This window comes from Cyrtonyx montezumae, unplaced genomic scaffold, assembly GCF_038088225.1.
Source record: "Cyrtonyx montezumae isolate F1298 unplaced genomic scaffold, pur_monq_1.0 scaffold_7, whole genome shotgun sequence".
Taxonomy (NCBI): Eukaryota; Metazoa; Chordata; class Aves; order Galliformes; family Odontophoridae; genus Cyrtonyx; species Cyrtonyx montezumae.
In genome coordinates, this window is record NW_027072078.1 from 16,943,961 (window position 1) to 16,963,473 (window position 19,513).

Below are 19,513 nucleotides of genomic sequence, written 5' to 3' on the forward strand. Positions count from 1 at the left end.
CTGAGTTGTTGCACAACTGAAATTACTCTTGTGTATATACATACAATATGGATTTTCAGGGGGGAAAAAAAGGGTATTAACCCAAGGAACATAAGAACCAACTATTCTACAGAATACAGGATTCAGAGAAACCTTTTCCTTTTGAACCCACCACTTGTGGAGAGAACAAGCTGTCTTGCTTTTGGCATTTGTTCTTATACACATTCTTTTTCTGTCCCTGCCACAACCTCCTTTTTTCCCCTGAACTAACATTCCACAAGGACAGAGGAAGGTTTTATGCTGTGTTTGGTCACACCTGTGGACAGACCTGTTAACTGACACATTAAAAACAGACTGCAGTACTTACAGATGTCTCCTTAATGTACATAGTATATTTGCATGGAGTGAATAGTTACTTTGTACCACCCAGAGAACTGACCCTGTTGATAGCTTAAAAAAGGCAGGCTGGGTGAGCAAGGTCCTGTACTTCAGATTTGTTAGGGTAAGGCAGACTGGGCTATGCTGAGGAAACCAAGAAGAGACTTCTTCCTTGGCAGGAGGAAAACAACTTTTCAAATACTACCTGCTTGTTATTGAAAAATGTCAAACATTGGAGAAAGAGCTTTTTGAAAGTTAAGATTTCTGTAGCAGCATTCATGTGAACTCAGTATTATTCTATGCTGGAAAACGTAGGTTTTCCTCGTGAAAAATTAAACTAAAAAAGTTGGAAGCGATGACCTTGTAACAGCGTTTCAGTCTGCACGGTTCTGGGAAGGATTCCTTCCTCCATACCTTATTATTCTAGTACCTCATTGCTGGGGTAGCCTTCTTCCAAACTTGCACTACCAATGTTCTGTAACACTGAGCAGAGACTCACTGTTCTGAAGTCATTGCAAAGCTTTAAAATGAAACCCCAGTCTCCTCTTTCACTTTGCTATAAAAAGATCAGTGCAGAGGAAATAGTGAGATTTTTTTCCTGTACCAGTGCAGCGGAAGGCCTTCTATCTTTTGCTAGGTTTTAAAAAGTTTAAAATTTCAAAGCTGTGTGAAAATTGCTCTCTTTTTCACAGCATAAAAATAATTCTCCCATCAAGTAGTTTCCTCAACTGCCAACAAAATAGAGAAACATCCAAATATCTGGGGCAGTGGTAGTTGAACACTGACGCAAACCAGGTACATTTGACTGAAAAGAGAGACCACTTGCTCTGAAAGTTCATGACAAAAATAGCGTTCACATCCTCATCAGTGTTTAAAATCTCTAGATGCTCTGTAAGGTTACAATCTAGTGTTAAGGCTACAAAAAATTGTTCTTGGCAAATCAAAACAACTATGAGTTACTGAGTTTTCATACAAGAAGCATGAGCTTTATAAATTACATGGGTAATGGCTTGTTTAATATTATAATTTATTTGTATACAGTCATCGTGTATACAGCCTCTAGGTGCAGCAAGCTGAATGCTGCATGTTCTCTCCAGCCATAAGAGCCCTATATTATGGGACTATGTGAACTGATGAAAATGTGGATGAAAAAAGAAATACCACTGCCTAGCAAATAGATTCTGGAAAGAAAAAAAAACAACGTTTTAGTCACAGCTATTAACTGTAACAAATACTTGGATGGAGTTGGTAGCACTTTGATCAGTAACTAGCAGCTGGCTGGCTCTTCTACTGCATGAGCACCTTCAACAACAGCTTTCACACACTTGGCCATTGTCTGGGATGCTCTACTGATGGAATCTGTAGAAAGAAGAAGATAAAAACACACCTGTATGTAAACTATTAATTTTCAGTATATGCAGATTTACGCAGCCAATATAAAAATATGTAGTACAGAACTGCATACAAAGAGGAGAAATAGAAATGCCCTATACTTTGTGCAAGTTCCAAATCATTTTATGAGAAAATTTTGTATGAAGAGTCAAACATGTGTTAGTGGAAAGCTTTAAGCGCCTCATAAAAGTCATAATGTAGAGCCAAGTAAAATGTACTGCTTGTTTCAGAATGGAAAAGCCATCCTCTACATACCTGTCATGTAGAAGTCCTTTATTGTGAGCTGAGGTGGAACAAGAGGATCAGCAAGGAGCTGCTGCTTCACTAACTATGGAAAATAAAAAATAAAAAAGGAAGTTACAACAGCTTTTATGATAGAAACTTGGTACCAAAGTATTTCTGTTGTGAAATCTGCATTCACTCTTGAGTGTAGATCAAGGTATGCTCACAGTACTATGTATGAAGAAGGTTCATTTTCTTAAAAAGCATTAACCTATGTAACAGAATGAAACCACACTCAAGTGCTTTGGTTTTGGTTACCTTTGATAATTCATTTGCCTGCTTGAAGTAGTTTGCCTCCTCCACGTCATCGTACCGGACCAGATTAGGAGACACCTCTTCTAAACGCTTCCGTATTTCATCGAGGTTCTCATAAGGCAAGGTCAAACCAGCCAGCTAAGACATTCATAGAAAGAAACACCATCAAATCTATGTGTTTAATGCAGAGTATTTTAATTATCAATCCATTAGCGTACTTAAAGAAGGGAAAAAAAAGCAGAGAAAAAAAACAGGACAACTCTACGCAGTTCTAACACAGAAGTTAGTGGCATCGTCAATGCATCATTCCTAGTGACTTGTACACATGTATTTCATCTTTTCTGGTACTACATCCTGTCCCAAGCATTATTGTTTTATTTCTAAAAGCAACAAACTCTGTCCTCCCACCAATTTACTCTAAAACACATCAGGAAGACCAGCAGAACTTCCAGAAAAAGCTTCATCCAGTATGCATTCCAATAGCATACAGCAGCTACACCATTAGTCCTAGCCCTAAAAGGTAAACAGTATTATTTAACTCACAAAATAACAAAAGGATTCAATACGAAACACTGTTACTTAAGACTAAAAGCATACATTTCCCTAAAAACATACCTTTTGGGAAACACTGTTCAATAGAAGAGGGACTTAACCACTCACTATACTTTTACTAGAAGCAATTTATAGTGCAAACAGTACCTCAGAGACAGCTCTAATGATTTTCCAGTCTTCCCTTGCCATCCCAGGAGGTGTTACTGCTACTCTTGTCTGCTGGGCCCTACCCTCAGTATTCACATATGTTGCTGCCTTCTCTGTATATGCTGCTCCTGGGAGAATAACATCAGCCATGGGAGCTCCCACATCCCCATGATGTCCTAAATAAAAAAATAGTAAAAAAAAAACCACAAGACATAAGGAGGAATGCTTTAGTAACGTAATATAGAACGTCTGTGTTCACAGAAGAAAAAAGTTTGAGGTTCACTTAATCAGTGACACAGAGCATATTTTACTGACTGTTCTGAGGTGTTATGTGCCCATTGCTTTGGGGAAAATGAAGAGCCTGCAAGCAGCAGAAAATAGATTCAGCCTCTATAGCCATTCAATTTAGTGTTACTGCTGCTACAAGGAGCTTAATGAATTAAGGCAAGACCATCTTTAGGTATGACAGGACAGCTGAGAACCAACTTCTTTCTGCCAGGCTTGAAGCTAGGCTCCACAGTGTCAAACTGGTTTATATTCCCCTATTAATCACCAATGATTTCTTATTTCTACTTAAGAAATAGATAACCAGTCTCAGTTGCATATGGGAATTCTCATTTCTCGTCACAAAATAAAGGCTATCATTTATCAAAGGGTCAGATACGTTTAGAGTATGACAGCATGTAGGCCCTCTCTCCAGCTTTTAGATGACACTTCTAAATTTACATCCACTAATTACCTTGATAGATGATAAAGCAATCCTTTGGCAAATCCTGACGTGTTATACAACCAGAATCCGCTCCCAAGAGATACAATACTTTGGGAGGATTTTTCCTAATTGCTTCTACTCCTGGTTTGAAACCCAGATCCAAAGCAGCCACCTGGCTTGCCACCCTGCACAAACAAACATTATGACTGCGAGTTATTTCAGAAGTCTCTCATCAGAACAGGCTTAACTTTTTTTTGACCAAATATTTTGGACTGCTATGTCTCTAACAGTAACAGGATAAAATTGAAGCATAACAGCAGCTGAGAATTTTGACAAAACAGTTGACAGAATATTGGGTTGGTTTTGCCTTTTGACAGGCTGATGCCAATCCAACTCCTCTTGATGAATCCCACTTACTTAAGAGGGGATAGCAGAACAATGGCAGACAGCACAGTCCTCCTAGTGCGGGAGAGCTAACTTGTCATGTGGAACGCCACAGTTCACATTTCAGCCATGACCTTTGCTTAGCAGGATTTTCAATTTAGAGCACTCACATGACAGATGAAAGACTACCATCAACCACATCAAATCATCTTTGCTCTTAAGACCATCACTTCGTCGCTACTCACTTATTCACACACACAAAACATTCTTAAAATGAAAGTGCTGTTCTTATTTTGCAGAATTTACTTTTCCATAATCCTACACGGTCAGGTGCCATGTTCAGGGTTATTTTTAAGATTCTCTCTGTAGAGTACTCATCTTTCAATGTTACGGTAATAAAAAGTAAACTGAAAAAACATTTCTCCTTTCATGCAAAATAGAGATCTCTTTTTTTAACCTATTAATATTCCTCAAAAAGCTTTGACCTGGGCTCCCAGCAACAATCCAAAATGTGACTTTTACACCTTTAAGTCCTTTGCTACTTATGTTTGTTTGATACAATCATGAATATAAGTTACATTAACTTAATATGTGCCATCTCTCTGCCTCAAGTGTAAAGAACATGAAAGTCACAATAGTACAGAAGGCTGGCAAAACACGTGTACCAAAGGTAGCAAAATTGTTCTTTAGTTCATCAGCATTTTAACATTAGATGTTTGATTTTCAACAGTAGGGTATTACATTTCAGTTTCCTTCAGAGACCAAGCATTGCTTTTGCCGTGGTACTTTTGACAGAAAGACCTTGCTGAATCTCTGAATCTGAGAGCAACTCTATTTGCTGAAATTGTTTTTCCTTCACAGAAGTTGTCAGTGTGACAGTCAAAGAGTTTTAGAACAAGCGGGGAAGGACTTTCTCGAGAGAAGCTAGCCTAATGAAATAACAACGGCACTAAGGTAAGGGACACATACCACTAAGTTAAGAACCTGCACAGTAAAAGAAATATAAAGGGCCATATTATTTAGATAAATTTGCTATTTTGTTTTTCTTCATGAATATAAGAAGCCACCATTTAGCAAGTGACACTGGTCTGCCCTGCCTTCTGCTGAGCACTCTGGTTTGTTATTAAGCTCTCTTTGTATTCTGACCTCTAAATTTACACATTAAATTCCTTATTTAAAAATAGCAGAATAAGAGAATCAAACAATCTTGTGAAGAGCCTGAGAAGTTTCCCAGGTCAAGAAACTGATTTTTATTTAAGCTTCTGCTAGTTACATTCCCTGCAGTTTCAAACCTGATAAAGTGTTTGAGTATACACAAGGAAATATGTATCCATATGTTAAGGTAACTTGTGCTGTGTAGCATTAAGTGAATGGAAACAGCTCCCAAAAAAAGCTTTAAAGCAAACCTGTGAAGGATGTTCATAACTTTCCAATCAGAACCAACACCACTCTTAGTCCTGGCATTTTGTGCAATGGTGGAAACTGCAGCATGGATAGCTGCTCCATCGTTGCGCTGCAGCGCTGCACTTCCTACTACCACCATTGGCTTTTTAGCTTGGTCAAGAACCTGTGCAAGTTAAGAATCAAGACATGAATTCCAAGGCTCTAAAGACAATTCTTGGTGCAATGTAACAGATAGCATAATTTCTACATAAGTATTCCATACAAAACTACAGTTCTGAAGTAGTAATTGTTTCATTTAGCAATAAAGTCAAGAGAAATGACTATGACAGTAAGCTACCCTGTTAGTACAGAACTCTTAAGTGGAACTCCAGACTCTTAAGTGGAAACAGCCTGTTTCACATCAAGAAATATTTCACAAGTTTCTGCACTGGAAAGTTTTATCTTAATGTATTAAAACAGTTCACACACACTTCGCACACACCAGTCACTACCTCACCTCTGCATTTGATTAAAAGATAATAACCCTATGCACAGTACGTACTTCTGATCAAATCTGTCTCTGTGAGGAGTCCTAACTCTGTGAGATTGTTACTCAGTGTATCTGAACTTTTAACAGATTCTTAAGAAGTGCATACCTTGCAGAATGCATGTTTTCCAGAAGCAATGTCCTGGAGAATCTGTGGGGATTCTCCCAGATGATCATACGTGTAGGTTAAATTCACAGCAGAGCCAACAAGGGCCACGTGCAAATCATTGTGAAGCCAGCTGAAAACACAGCAAATATATTATACAACAAAAGAAATTTTAGTCAAACCCACTGATATAATTTCCCAAAACAGCTTGCAAATTCTTTCAAAACAGTTTAAGTATCATTCACTCTTTCATTAAAACATGGTTTCACATTACTCTTTTAGGCAAGCTCATGGTTTTTAGAGCTGTTTCTCTATATACATTCTGGGACTAATACACCAGCACACCTTATGTGAGAAGTTCTGATTTAAATTCTCCCCTCAAACTTTTGCAAATTAATGGGAAAAAAAAGGATGCACAAAATGAGGTGCTGCACCTTTAAGGCACCTTTTACAGTGTTAGGCAAAAACAAGCAAAGAAAATGAAAAAAAGAAAAACAAAAAAACCCAACCACCTACAGCTAATATTAAGATAACTCTTCTGCTTAACTCTTGTTTACAGAACTGAAATTTCATAGAAGGAAAGAGTTCTGAATTGGACAGTTTTAGAAATCCACTTGTTTATTTAACAAAAAAACGTTGTTGGTTAGAAAATTCTCATTTCTTGCAGCTCCTCAATGCACAGTCTTATAAAAGATAAATCTTCCATAAATTTAATTGTATTTTTCTTTTCATTTTACAGTTGTCATCGTTTAAAATGATGCACTTGAGAAAATCCCCAAACATTAGGTAGGACAGGGTTTTTTTAAATGTCAGTCAACACCCACTGGTGCATCTTGTTAAAAATGAATTAGCAGCATTCAAAAGGCTGAGAAACGGCCCCCACTGCTTGAAACACTATGGTTGAATTATTGTTTCTACATCAGAAAGCCTAGTTAGTTTGTTATAACAACTACAGAAAAAGGATCAGAATGATGCTGAAAACTATTCTTTAAATTTTTTGATGCTTTAACAAACATCTTTAAGACAAAGTCTGAGGTGTCTGCATTACATAAGAAAGGAATACACAAGCATTTGAATATCTGTAAAATGTCAAAGTGAGACTTGAACAAAACTGCCAGATACTGCAGGAAGAAGAGACACCCTTTTTCTACAGGTGTCCCCTTTACTTAAAGGGTGAACTAAATCCATTGGGTCCACCTGGATGAATGCCCTCAACTACTGCCTGTGGCTCCAGTGGAGCACTGTGCCAAATCCAGATGCATCTGCATGCTCACTCACCAATGGATACAAACCTCTTACGAATTCTGGCATTAAAAAGCGGTGCCTCAAAGCGTGGATTGGTGCCCACCAGAAGCACAACATCTGCCTCCTCCACTCCAGCAATCTTGGTATTAAGCAAGTAGTTAGAGCGTAAATCTGTGCTGTAACAAAGTAGAGCAATGAGCATTCAGGGAAGGAGTAAAGAAATAAAAGTGAAAAAGATTCTAGATGCCCCAAACTTTTTTCAATCTCAGGGAAATATATTTTTCAATCTGAATTACTAACCCAAATACAATCAGCAGCTTCTGCTTTTCCTGAGTGTCAGAAACAGAAAATGTAAGAATTACAACAGAGACGTTTCTTCCTACGTTTACAATTACTGTCCTATATTTTTCACAAAACTAAATAGAGCAACTGAATTATCAACCTTACTACAGAATACAAAGCTAACTCTCAGTAGCTTGTTGAGAAACTGCAGCAGACTCAGTTGATGTGAAGCACACGAACACTGCTTTAGGGGAGACTTCTGCCTCCACTCACATTCAATAATCTCTATAAGTAAATGTGAGCTCAAACAAAACCTGCTAATAATCAAGTTATTATCCTTGGTCACTTCAGAATCTTACCATAAGATGATTAACAGACTGGAAAGTTTATTAACATAACAATTATGAACTCTGCCTGGATTCTTACCCAGCTCCAGCAGTAGGGAAGATCTCTTCTGTGCAGAGCGTATCGCAGTTTACTCTGTTCAGTAAGTCTTTCAGAGCTATTAGTGCTTCTGCATCCACCAGTCCTCCTACAATTGCTGCTACTTCCTTACCTTCAACAGCCTTTAGCTGGAGGGACAGAAAGTATAAACATAAGCAAAAGAAACCACAGAAATAAATCCCCTTTGGACACGTGTAAATGTGTGTTACATTTGGACAAGCCAAAGACAGGCAACCTACTAGCCTGGAGGAACACAAAATGAGCAGTAAAACTTTTCCAAGGCAGCAATTTAAGACCCTTCAGCACTCACAACTGAAGCACATAACAGCTCTATGTGGGCATCTCTCACTTGAATTATTATCAGATCTGACTGACTTTTATTCGGTGTGGTGAGGTGAGGAAGACTAGTTAATGCTTTTATTTTAGTGAAGCTACAGCACAGACAGAAAACAAACCTCCACTAGACAAGCTCCGGTAGTAAATTCAACTCCCAGTCATTATCTGAGAAGCAGTGACTTTCATAACAAATCCAGCTACTGTACCACAGGGTGAAACATCCTTGAGGAAAGTTCAATTACAGTTATTCAATTCTACTTCAACCCACATAAAATTTTAATCAAAATCCAGAGCAGTCATGCAGCACTTCATTTGAACACCAGAATCAATCACTGCACATAGAAAGCAATGAGGCAAGCACCATTCAGATAAAAGTAATACAGAATTAATGGCTCTGATGGCAAAAGTGTTGATAGCACAATTTCAGTAAATTTAAAGATTCATACAGATCAGAGTAATTTAAGAAAGGCACTTCCTCTTGGGCTTCTGAAGGAGTTGTTTAGTTTCCTATTTAAATACCCCAAATTATGCACTGCCTGTATGTTCTTGAAATCGTGATAAGGAAAAGTTCGTCAGGTCATCTAATCCACAAAATACTGAACCATATTCAAAAGAGAAGAGATTTAAGTGGAAGTACATTCAAAGTCAAATTCTCCCTACTAACCTTAGAGAAAAACGTCCTTTTCTATATAGCACTTTTCCCATTAATCATTTTTAACATGTCCAGCCTCAGAAATTAATTTTACATGCTGCATGTATTGAAAATTGCTCTTACCACACCAGCAACACGAGTTAACACATCCTCCCAGGAAGCATAAACCAAGAGTCCTTTCTCATTTTTGATCATGGGCTGAGTAAGCCTCTGACGCTTCAGACCATCATATGCAAACCTGAGCAAACACCACTGGTATTAGTAAAAAGCAAAGGGAGACAACTGTGTACACCAAATACTTGGTGAGACTGTACTTTAAAACAAAATGTTTGCAATGATCAGAAAGAAAAAAAAAGGATATTTTCCTTCTCCAAACCATGCAAAAATAAAATCTGACACAAAAAGGAAAATGCCACAAAAATGAAAATATCACAAAGCCTAATATGATAACTGAAGCTACTGGAAGCATGTTTCACAAATTACTCTTCACTATGTCTTTCCAAATAGTAACAGCAAAGATCAGGAGTCAGAGCTTCTGTGCAGGTTGCTGGTTTTCTAAGTGTGTGCATAAATGCACGTGTGCGAATACCTTCCACACACCTTGTTTTGTCAGATATCCATTCCTCGTTTATATCTTCATGCAGCCTTGGCAAAATTCTCATCACTTCTCCAGTCCTCGTGCTCACTACGATGTTGCTTCCAACTGCATCAAGAACATCAATGGACTCTACCTTCCTGTTTAGATTTAAAAACAAACAACTTATAGTTTTCTATAGACTAACAGCAGACAACTGAAAAGTAATATTAAAAAAATAATCACGTGGTGTAAGTTTAGCTTTAGATTTACAGTTAAGAGATTTGTTTCAAAGATATTTTAAATATCCTCAGCAATGAACTTTAATTTCAATTTTTCTTTATACACACTTTTCTAATAAGCATAATGATTATGAGCATAATCTAAAAGATTAAAAGTTAGTATAGTTTACGAACTATATCCAGAAACCCTAGTCTTTCTCCTTTTCTTGAAAGATTTCTAAGTCAATAACAGAACATTAGTCTACTAAAAATTCTACAGTGAAAATCAGAAAAAAAACCCAAACCCTTGGATCCAGAGGTTGGCACATTGTCAGATCAAGTGTAATCATAAAACAAACAGAGAAAGTTGCATAATAAGCTAAGACACACACCTTGTCTCCCATGGGCGTGCAGTAAAGGCATATGGCTTGGAGGTAAGTGCACCAACGGGGCAGATGTCAATAATATTTCCTGATAACTCGGACATGAACATTTTTTCAACATAGGTACCAACTTGCATGTCATTTCCTCTTCCAGTTGTCCCCAAGTCATCTACACCTGCGACCTCACTAGCAAATCTGGTAGATAGACCAGGATTGAAAAACAAATTTAGAATGCTTAGCAGCAACATACCACCGTTTTCAACTCAGCTTTTTTTCTGAAGATGAATGTTAGCCTTAGTTCATATACCTGAAAAAAGAGAACAACTATTTCAATACATTCAGCAGTGCCATCACATGCAGGACTATACATCTGCTGAAACTCATTTAGGTGGGGCTACAAAAATGAGGTGTAGTTAAATTCAAACACCACAGCAATTCAGTGGTCACTGAATTTCACAAAGTCTAAGATTAGCCACATCTAGAAACTTCTCTCTGGAAGCAGACAGGTACATTGTATTCTTTTCCATCAGGCCCAAGTTAGCTGGTAGTGAATTTCAGGACTATGGAACAGCACAAATATAGTTACCAGAGGCTGTCAAGAATAAATAAATCTTGCAGCTACAGCTGAGGAAGTCACCAGTTCTGCCTTACAGAACGCCAACTTCACTCCCATGTTTTGGCCATCTCTCTTTGCTTCCTATGACAGCTGCCTGGCAGCTCTGGGAAAACAGCCATCAGTTCCTACCAGCAGGAGTTCTTAAGTACAATTAGAAAAGAAAGAAAAAAAAAGAAATGCTGACTGCCCCTCGTGTTTCTTTTGCAAGTAACGAATTTCTATAGATATTCCTGCTCAAGTACTCTCCCCAGTGAAAATTAAAGGACATTACCTGATACACCGAGTGCACTGTATACACCGAGTCATGATTGTTTTGACTAACGGGCCAATGTTCTTGTCTTCAACAGCACGTTTTCCCTCTCTAAATCTACTCCTATCACTGCCAAACATCATTGACTGATCCTGGAACAGACAATAAAAAATATATGTATCCAGGCTGCTGCACAGCACGATTTCACCCAAGGCAAGAACATTAATACATGCCTATGCCATTTAATTGGATGTTGTACCTGTAGGTCACACTCTCCACCCTGATCACAGATAGGACAGTCCAGTGGGTGATTTGCCAGCAGGAACTCCATGACACCCTCTCTGTTGGGTTCAGGAATAAAGTTAATGTCCACTCCATACACATTAGCAAACAGAAAAAGTAATCAGCCTCAGGAGGCTAAAAGAAAGGTACCTCGCTTTCCTGGACTTCTCAGAATTTGTCAGTATGTTCCAGCCCTTCATAACTGGCATGGCACAAGCAGCTACTGGCTGCAATCATCATAAACAACAAGCATGAGCACAACGTATTTCTTCTCAGTATGGGCATAAATCCCAGCCTCCTTCCCAGAATTCCAATACAAACACCTGTTATTAATTTAAACTTCTAGTACTGAAGTTCAAAGCATGCATCATTTATTTACCAGGTACTTATTCAGATACATTTCCCAAGAGTCTTGGAATAAAACTTCCACAAGGTTACGGCAAGATTAACGAAAATTCCTGCTCAGAGAATGAATCCTTCCTGCCTTCCACTCACATGATGATAGAGATCATCATTCCAAACTGCAGTGATGCAACACTGCCAGAGACGCAAAGCTCCAACTGCTGAATTCAAGGTGATGTGAGCTAAAGAGTTTTATTTGAGTACATAAATATTTAAATGTGTAATCCAAAACTTAACTCCAAAAGAATGCCTTAATTATCTAACAAGATTTCTTACAGCAATACTGCTGAATACAGTATTCAATCCTAAAGTTAATTACTATTTTACAGTGGACTTCAATGGTACACAAGGCACTAAAACACAAAGTAGTAACTACAGTCTTTCCTTATCTAGAACAAACGTGCAAATGCTAATCCTATGGCTGAGTCCACACAGTAACTGAAGTGTACTGCTTACGTGCTATCAACTGAAAATCTTCAGGTGAAGCCCGAATTACATAATATAAAAATACATCTGAAAATACACAGCTATCAAATACTCATCTCCAGCAGCAAGATAATCCATACCAAATGGAGAGACTGATCATAGGTCTAAAAGTAGACAATCACTGCAGCCCATCATATTTTGGTCTTAATGCATACATAATACAGGGATTAACTTAAAAGTGGGAAAAGGAAAAAACCTGCTTGAAGGAGCTGAATTACAGTGATTTGTGTACTTAAGATTGTGCAAAACAAGAATTTACAAGATTAACTAGGCCCCTAAGCACAGCAGAAAACAGGACTTCTTAAGAAACATACACAGTACCTTTGGAGCTTTCTCTATTTCCACAAGACACATCCTACAGTTTCCAGCAACAGAGAGACGGTCATGGTAACAAAACCGCGGTATCTGAATTCCAGCCTGCTCACAGGCCTACACAGAATAAGGAACAAAGGGAAATGAAATTTCAGTTACATCTTTCAGTAACATCCCGTAATGTACAGCTGAGGTTTTTTCCAAAGAACATCAGTTTGAGTGCTCAGAAATGCAGAGCTTTCAACTTAAGTTGACTAAACTTTTAGCTTTCATAGGAATAAGTTTTAAAAACTGTAAATAATCACAATATGTAAAGTTATCAATTATAAATACGATTATTTTTCAACAAAAGGCCTAGCTAAGGAAATGAGAATTGACCTTTCTTTCACTCTTTCCTCAAAGGTTATGGAAACCTTTGTATTAGACAGGACACCAGAAGCAAAAACAAAGTATTAAAGAAAGAAGACACTATTTGAAGAAAAGCGCATAGAAGAGGAACATTTGGAAAACACATAAGAAAGGTCATTATGGCTTCAGATAACTCAACAAAATGGATACTCTGTATGAAGGTACTAGGGCACTGTCAATCTTCAGTCTCAACAGAAATTCAAGCCCAAACAGTCTTCCATGCCATGTCTGAAGTGGTAGCAGGAGGACTCAGTAGATTTCCTGAGAATGGATGAAGGCCTTTCTTACATAAAATCCTCCCCATTTCATGCATCTATGCTATAGCACCAGCTTCAGCTGACATGAGAAACACCACAGAATTATCTGTGTACGTGCCACCACTGAGAAGTCAGCATCAATTAATCACTTAATGATTTGAATCCAAAGAGCAAGGGTTCTATTTTGAAATAAAGGCCACGTTCTAATTCATTATACCGTACCCTCACTGAATGGCCACTCAGAAAGTGTCAGAGAATAATCCACTTGAAATTTCAGCCTGAAAAGCAGCAAAAATGAGTGTAAGCTGGGAGATCCATGGTGTGCTACTCCCCACAGCAAAAAGAATAAAAGCAGTGTAGGTAGGAACAGCATTCTAAACCATAAGAACTAATAACCAAAAGCGATCCCTTGTTTGGTGTCTCATCGCTTTAAGGTACAAAATCAGCAGATGATGATACTCAGTTCAGCCAATAGAAAGCTGCTGCGAATTCTAGAGTCTACAGCTAGAATTTGTAGCTTATAGAATTTGCCATAACTGACGGCGTTCAGAGCTAGAACTTCAAGCAGATCTTATTTCTGTGTATGTATTACTTCAGCTCTGCAGCTTTGATTCGACCCGAAACTGGAGGCATACAAGACCAGGTTGGGGCCCCACCCACAACAGGAGTGGAACTGGGTGGGCTTTACGGCCCCTTCCAATCGCAACCAATCCGCGATTATAAGAAGGGAGCCTCTGCAACCGAGACCCCAAGCGGCGCAAAGAGCGGAGACGGAGGCCCAGTAAAACGCTGCCGTGCCAGCCCTCGCACCTGCAGCACAGTGGTTCCAGGGTTCACCAGCACGGGCTGGCCGTCCACGAACACCTCTATCTGGTTGCCGGCTGCTGTAGCGCTCGTGCGGCCTGAAAGACAGGGAAAAGTTCTCGTAGCAAACCTTACCCCGGCTGCTAGATACGAGCGGGCAGACCCTCCCCACCCCCCTCGGTTACACGGCACCGATGTAAGGCCGTTTCCGCGGCTCCCAAGGGCAGCACTTACCGCGTATCGCAGGCAGGGCCCAGCGGAGGGCAGGCAGGCGCAGCATGGTGCTCCGCGGGGACACAAGGGCGCGGAGATGGACCGCTTCCAACGCTTTCGGTCACGTTTAAAACGGGCGGAGTAACGGCGGCGGCACGGGGTCACCTTGCGGGCTGCTCCCGCCGGCAGCCCCCGGCCCGCCTCACGGCCCGTCAAGGACGCGGCGAGCGGCGGCGGGAGAAAGGCTCCGGGCCCCCAGCTGCAGGCCGGGGCCCCTACCTGGAGGAGCAGCCGCTGCCGTTACCGGCGGGCGCAGGGCGGCCAGCGGAGACAGCTCGGCCCTGCTCGTCCCGCTGGGCCCCTATGGCGATCGCCTCGGCTCTTTCCGCCGCTCCTTCGGCAATCTCCGGGAACGAGCTGCTCGGCAATCTTCGGAACGGCGCTCTTCGGGGAGTTCCGCTACGCTGCGCCCGTCGGCAATTTCCGCCTTTCTGCTGAGCCCTCTCAGCCACCGTCAAACGCGCCACCTCGGCGAGTGCCGCATCTCCTGCAGCTTTTGTCGTCTAGCTCCGGCAACTTCCGCTGGCTCAGCGAAGAGGGGGAAGGGCGGGACAGGGCAGGGAGCGTTAAAACACCAGCCCTACACTGACGGGCCTCTCCGCGCGTACCCCTACACACGCCGCTCTGATCCACCTCCCCTCTTATGGCGCCTGGCTTCCAGTACGCCCTGCGCCGGAGCGGCGCCTAGCCCGCCCGGAACTATTTTACTCTTCCTGGCGGAAGGATAAGCATGCGTGCGGTGTCACGTACGACTCAGCCGCTATATAAGGGAAGCGCAGGGGCAGCTGGGTCTCTTTGCGCGGCGGCGGGGTATCGGCGCGGCTGGCGTTGCGTGCCGCTGCCGCCATGGGCTTTGGGGACCTAAAGTCCGCCGCAGGACTGCGGGTCCTCAACGACTTTCTGGCCGACAAGAGCTACATCGAGGGGTGAGGGGAGGCGAGCCGGGCCGAGGCCCGATGGGGGAGCAGTGGGGAGGCTCGGGGACGCGCGTGTGCGTAAACCTCGTGCCGGTGGGCGGGCTCAGAGCCGCTGCTTGGGGGGGGGGGGGTTGGCTTCCGTCCTGCGTGCGGGGCTAACCGCGGCTCGTTCCTGCAGGTACGTGCCCTCCCAGGCCGACATAGCAGTCTTTGAAGCCGTCGGTGCCCCGCCTCCCGCAGAGTTGTTCCATGCTCTTCGGTGGTACAATCACATTAAGTCGTATGAAAAGCAGAAGGCGAGGTATGCTTAAACCGCAAAGCGGACACGTGTGCGAGTTGTTGCATTTGTTTCTGAGCTTGGAGAGGAAGGGACATTCCCCTGGTAGCAGACGGCTCCTTGGAACAGAAGCCAGTCTAGAAGCAGAGCAGACCTGCCAGTTTGTTACAAGGGCTGCTCAGAGTTCAGGAAGCTGAATCTGCCTCTGTGCAGCCGTGGGGCTCTAGGAGAGGCTTATAAGAAAGCTTGGGACTTGCTGCCCCCACACATGTAACTATGCTGAAAATTAGAACTAATTTAGCAGTGATTTACTCCATAAGGGCAGCACTAGAATTAGGAACCATGACAGAAGCTTGGAGACAACAGGCAGATAAGAAATAAGGAAGGTGATTCGTTCAGGTTTTTGATCCCAGAAGATGATGCTGAATTGAATATTGGCAACACAGAAATACATATAAAGAAGGGGAACTGTAAAAGTAAATGTTATCTCTTTTTTATAGATATTAGTGTTCATGAAAGGTGCTGTATTGACATCCACGGTGGCTGCAGACCTCTCTAAAAAGGTACAGCATAGGTAGTATCAGTACTGCTACGCTGCTGCCTTTCTGTGCCTCAATCCTGTTCTGGGGGGAGCTCTTGTGAAGTTCTATGCTCAGCCACCAGTGCATTTTTTGTAGCTCTCAAACCCAAATGGGACTGAGGTGATGAGAGTTTCTTCAAAAAGTCCACTCTGGAAACTTCAGCTAATTGCTGAAAACTAAGTCTAGTTTAATGATATTTATAACAGCAATTCACAATAACAATAGGAAACTACTGGAATTTTGGTCCCTTGTCCACTATCAACGTGTTTTCTGTTACTATTAATTTAAACAAATGAAGTATTCTTAGGGAAACAAATTGATAACTTCCCCTACACAAAGTATATTGCAGATTTCATGATAGAAGCTCTTAATATCCATGGAGTCACGCAAGGCAGCAAAAGAACATAGGATCCATCAGTGATTAGATAGACAGTCTTTGTAGGATTTGCTGTAGTTCAACTAAGGTGTTTTCAGAAGCATTGTTTTGGGGAAGGTTTACAAGTAGCAGAATTAATGTTTTTGTTTTTATGACATTTTTGCTATGAATGTACTTATGAATGACAAATATTTCTACAAGTATTTCTACAAATGTTTAAGTAGCTTCTTAATACCTGCTGTTTTCCTTTAGCTTGCCAGGAGTGAAGAAGGCTTTGGGGAAATATGGTCCTGCTGATGTTGAGGACACAACAGGTGCAGCCACAGATAGCAAAGATGATGATGACATTGATCTTTTTGGATCTGATGATGAAGAGGTATTGGTGACTTTTTTGTGTTTTAATTTACATGTATATATCTTATCTATCCAGGTGGTTCTTGTATACATAAGTGTTTACCTTACTAGTTTAGGTTACTTTAATTTGTGGCCTTAGTAACATATACTGTTCAGGATCTTCAAACTCTGGTGTCTTTGTAGAACTCTGCTTTAGAAAGAAATATTATGGGTTGAAATGTCTACTTTGACTGGTTACATGATGAATAAAACAAAAATCACCATCTTTCGGCTGACAGCTGTGATGATTTGTTTTTTCCTGAGTAGATGCCAGTCAATCTTTTAATGCTTTAAAGATCAAGTGGTTTGGGCTTTTTTTTGTGATTTTATTTTATTTTTTTTAGGAAAGTGAAGAAGCAAAGAAACTGAGGGAAGAACGCCTGGCCCAGTATGAATCAAAGAAGTCCAAAAGTATGTGTTTGAATAACTTTGACCTTTTAATGCATCTGAACAGGGTGGTTAGAAATAGTATTTGTAACAGATAAACTTGACTGGAGTGAAGCAGAAGTAGTTTGCTTCACTTGAATTGTCTGTGAGCTTAGCTTTTCCTATAGTAAATCACTGAACTTTAGCATACTTTACATCCTGCCTATTATACCTTTGTTTGTCTTATCAAAGAAGCTAAGCCTTTTCTCTACAGAAAGAGAACCCTAGGATTTTCTTTGAATAAAACACATGCAAAGTAGTATGAAACATCTGCATAGTATAAAACCAGCAGGCTAACCTAAGAAGGCTGATGAGTAGTTGGTGAGTTATGAGGGGGAAGGCTGCCAGGTGCAAGTCCCTCCACGGTTACTGGTCTGAAACTGTTCAGGACTGTAGCAGTTGCAGTATTCCCTCTGTGGAAGATAAACTGTTACATAGTATTAAGCTCCTTCTTAGATCCTCTAAGAAGGACTTTCTGTGTAACAAACAGTGTTAGCTTTTGATCTATCTTCAGAGTATTTTTCAGAAATACGCCTCCAAAGCATCAGGATATATATTTTAAATACCCTTAGAAATGCATGTTGGTTCAAGAGGTCTCAGTGACAATTTTTTTATAGAGCTGGTAAAGTTATTGTGAAGTTTGTTTTGCAGGTATATTCATGAGTTTCTGAAAACTGCCTAACTGGCAATGGTGATTTTCCTTCTCTTTCTTTTCTTTCCTCAGAACCAGCTGTTGTTGCCAAATCATCGATCTTGCTTGATGTGAAACCTTGGGATGATGAGACAGACATGGCCAAATTAGAGGAGTGTGTTCGAAGTATTCAAGCAGATGGCTTGGTCTGGGGGTCTTGTAAGTAAAATTCAAAGTGGGGAAATGGTGATCATGTGATCTGTTAGGGTACTGTATGAATAGGTAGTCTCAGGACTGTTGTTAGCCCATCTGATAATGTAACATAGGCAGCTAAAATAGTGAATTAACTGCCATGCTCCATGGAGTATGTGTAACATGAGTTGTGCATGTGTGGTGCTTGGTAAGCTAGCACCCACTAAATAGCAAACTGATGTTTTTCTTTGTGTAATCTTTCAAGAGTGATAATTTAAAAGGGGTTAGTCAAAAAGCTGCTAGAGCAGCAGCAAGGTTAAGATTCAAATAAGCACACTTATTACACAAGCTTGTTGATTAACCCTATCAGCCACTCACATCTTCAATTTGCATTTCCAAGCAAGGAGTATTTAATGCTTTTTTATTCTGTTTTGCAGCCAAGCTAGTACCAGTCGGCTATGGTATCAAAAAGCTTCAGATTCAGTGTGTTGTTGAAGATGATAAAGTTGGAACAGACATGCTGGAAGAAAGAATAACAGCTTTTGAAGATTACGTACAATCAATGGATGTAGCTGCTTTCAACAAGATCTAAGTCTTGATGTATCTAGAATAAATATAATTGCAAAAATTGGGCCATGTCTGTTGTTAATTCAAAATCATAGTGCAATCTAGTTTATATGAAATTTGATTGATGGGTAAAGTAGAACCTAATAAATTGGATTTTAGGAGTGTTCTAGCACCATAGTACCCTAGTGCCAGAGCAGAGACTTGACAGTTGCCATATGTTTAGGCTTGACATCTACATGGCTTTAAGTATCTGAAATGACTTTTCCTCTATTTTAGGTAGAGTTGCATCCTTGGAAACTTGTAATTAATCTGGAAGGAGAGGTGGCTTTCAGGGAGAAGCATGGGGCTGCAGCACTTTAAGAGGAATATAAATTTTGTATAGAAAGGCTGGTGAATAACCAGATAGTTGTGCAGTGGCTTTTTTCTTTTAAAAGCTGCAGTTCAACTGTCACTAAGGGAATGGAGACAAAGATAAGGAATTTCGAAGCAACAAGGATTGCAGAGCATTGGAGATTATGTGGTGAAATGTACTCTTTGACTTGAGACTCCCAGGGTAACTTATCACCATCTCCTGTTGTGTAGACCTGAGGGTTTTTTTTTCCTTCCGATGTGTTTAAAAATAAAAAATCAAAATAACTTCATTTTTGTTTTTTTTCTGGGGGGGTGCGGTGCTTCTTAATAAGCGCAGCAAAAAAATGATGTTGATAAAATTCCTGCTTTAATACGAAGGGCTTGGTGCGCCTGAAATCGCGGGCCAGCACTGCTGTTAGAGCGGCAGACATTGCGCTCCTCGAGGTGCAATTGACGTACTG

The 19,513-nt window shown here is 40.6% G+C and overlaps 2 protein-coding genes and 2 non-coding genes across 4 annotated transcripts; 3 read left to right on the top strand and 1 right to left on the bottom strand.

Annotated features, from left to right (window-relative positions):
- Positions 1 to 1,351: 1,351 nt before the first annotated feature.
- Positions 1,352 to 14,743, bottom strand: NDUFS1 (NADH:ubiquinone oxidoreductase core subunit S1). The gene is made up of 18 exons (XM_065751022.1): positions 14,303 to 14,743; positions 14,075 to 14,166; positions 12,609 to 12,716; positions 11,550 to 11,626; positions 11,377 to 11,458; positions 11,139 to 11,269; positions 10,261 to 10,446; positions 9,674 to 9,808; positions 9,197 to 9,311; positions 8,068 to 8,213; positions 7,407 to 7,535; positions 6,118 to 6,247; positions 5,485 to 5,645; positions 3,725 to 3,879; positions 2,986 to 3,161; positions 2,290 to 2,424; positions 2,005 to 2,077; positions 1,352 to 1,716 (listed from the first exon to the last, which is right to left on the bottom strand). Exons 1-18 carry the CDS (start codon positions 14,346 to 14,348, stop codon positions 1,625 to 1,627), a joined length of 2,169 nt encoding a protein of 722 aa, XP_065607094.1. The 5' UTR covers positions 14,349 to 14,743; the 3' UTR covers positions 1,352 to 1,624.
- A 383-nt stretch (positions 14,744 to 15,126) lies between these two features.
- On the top strand, positions 15,127 to 18,762 carry EEF1B2 (eukaryotic translation elongation factor 1 beta 2). The gene is made up of 6 exons (XM_065751380.1): positions 15,127 to 15,267; positions 15,437 to 15,559; positions 16,745 to 16,868; positions 17,230 to 17,296; positions 18,036 to 18,161; positions 18,572 to 18,762. The coding sequence occupies exons 1-6, from the start codon at positions 15,188 to 15,190 to the stop codon at positions 18,724 to 18,726; spliced, it is 675 nt and encodes a 224-aa protein (XP_065607452.1). The 5' UTR covers positions 15,127 to 15,187; the 3' UTR covers positions 18,727 to 18,762.
- LOC136058145 (small nucleolar RNA SNORD51) lies at positions 17,077 to 17,155 on the top strand. Its single transcript, XR_010623118.1, has one exon. It is a non-coding gene; the product is annotated as a small nucleolar RNA SNORD51 (small nucleolar RNA).
- LOC136058146 (small nucleolar RNA SNORA41) lies at positions 17,670 to 17,803 on the top strand. The gene has a single exon (XR_010623119.1). It is a non-coding gene; the product is annotated as a small nucleolar RNA SNORA41 (small nucleolar RNA).
- Positions 18,763 to 19,513: the final 751 nt, after the last annotated feature.

Bases quoted from the DNA above. Each gene is read 5' to 3' on its own strand.
- NDUFS1 (XM_065751022.1), bottom strand. From the start codon at position 14,348: ATGCTGCGCCTGCCTGCCCTCCGCTGGGCCCTGCCTGCGATACGCG. The intron at 9,809-10,260 runs GTGTGTGTCTTA...AAATCTAAACAG, and splicing joins GCACGCCCATGGGAGACAAG to GAAGGTAGAGTCCATTGATG. The intron at 3,162-3,724 runs GTAATTAGTGGA...TTTTTTATTTAG, and splicing joins TTGCTTTATCATCTATCAAG to GACATCATGGGGATGTGGGA.
- EEF1B2 (XM_065751380.1), top strand. From the start codon at position 15,188: ATGGGCTTTGGGGACCTAAAGTCCGCCGCAGGACTGCGGGTCCTCAAC. The intron at 15,560-16,744 runs GTATGCTTAAAC...GTTTTCCTTTAG, and splicing joins TATGAAAAGCAGAAGGCGAG to CTTGCCAGGAGTGAAGAAGG. The intron at 17,297-18,035 runs GTATGTGTTTGA...TTCTTTCCTCAG, and splicing joins TGAATCAAAGAAGTCCAAAA to AACCAGCTGTTGTTGCCAAA.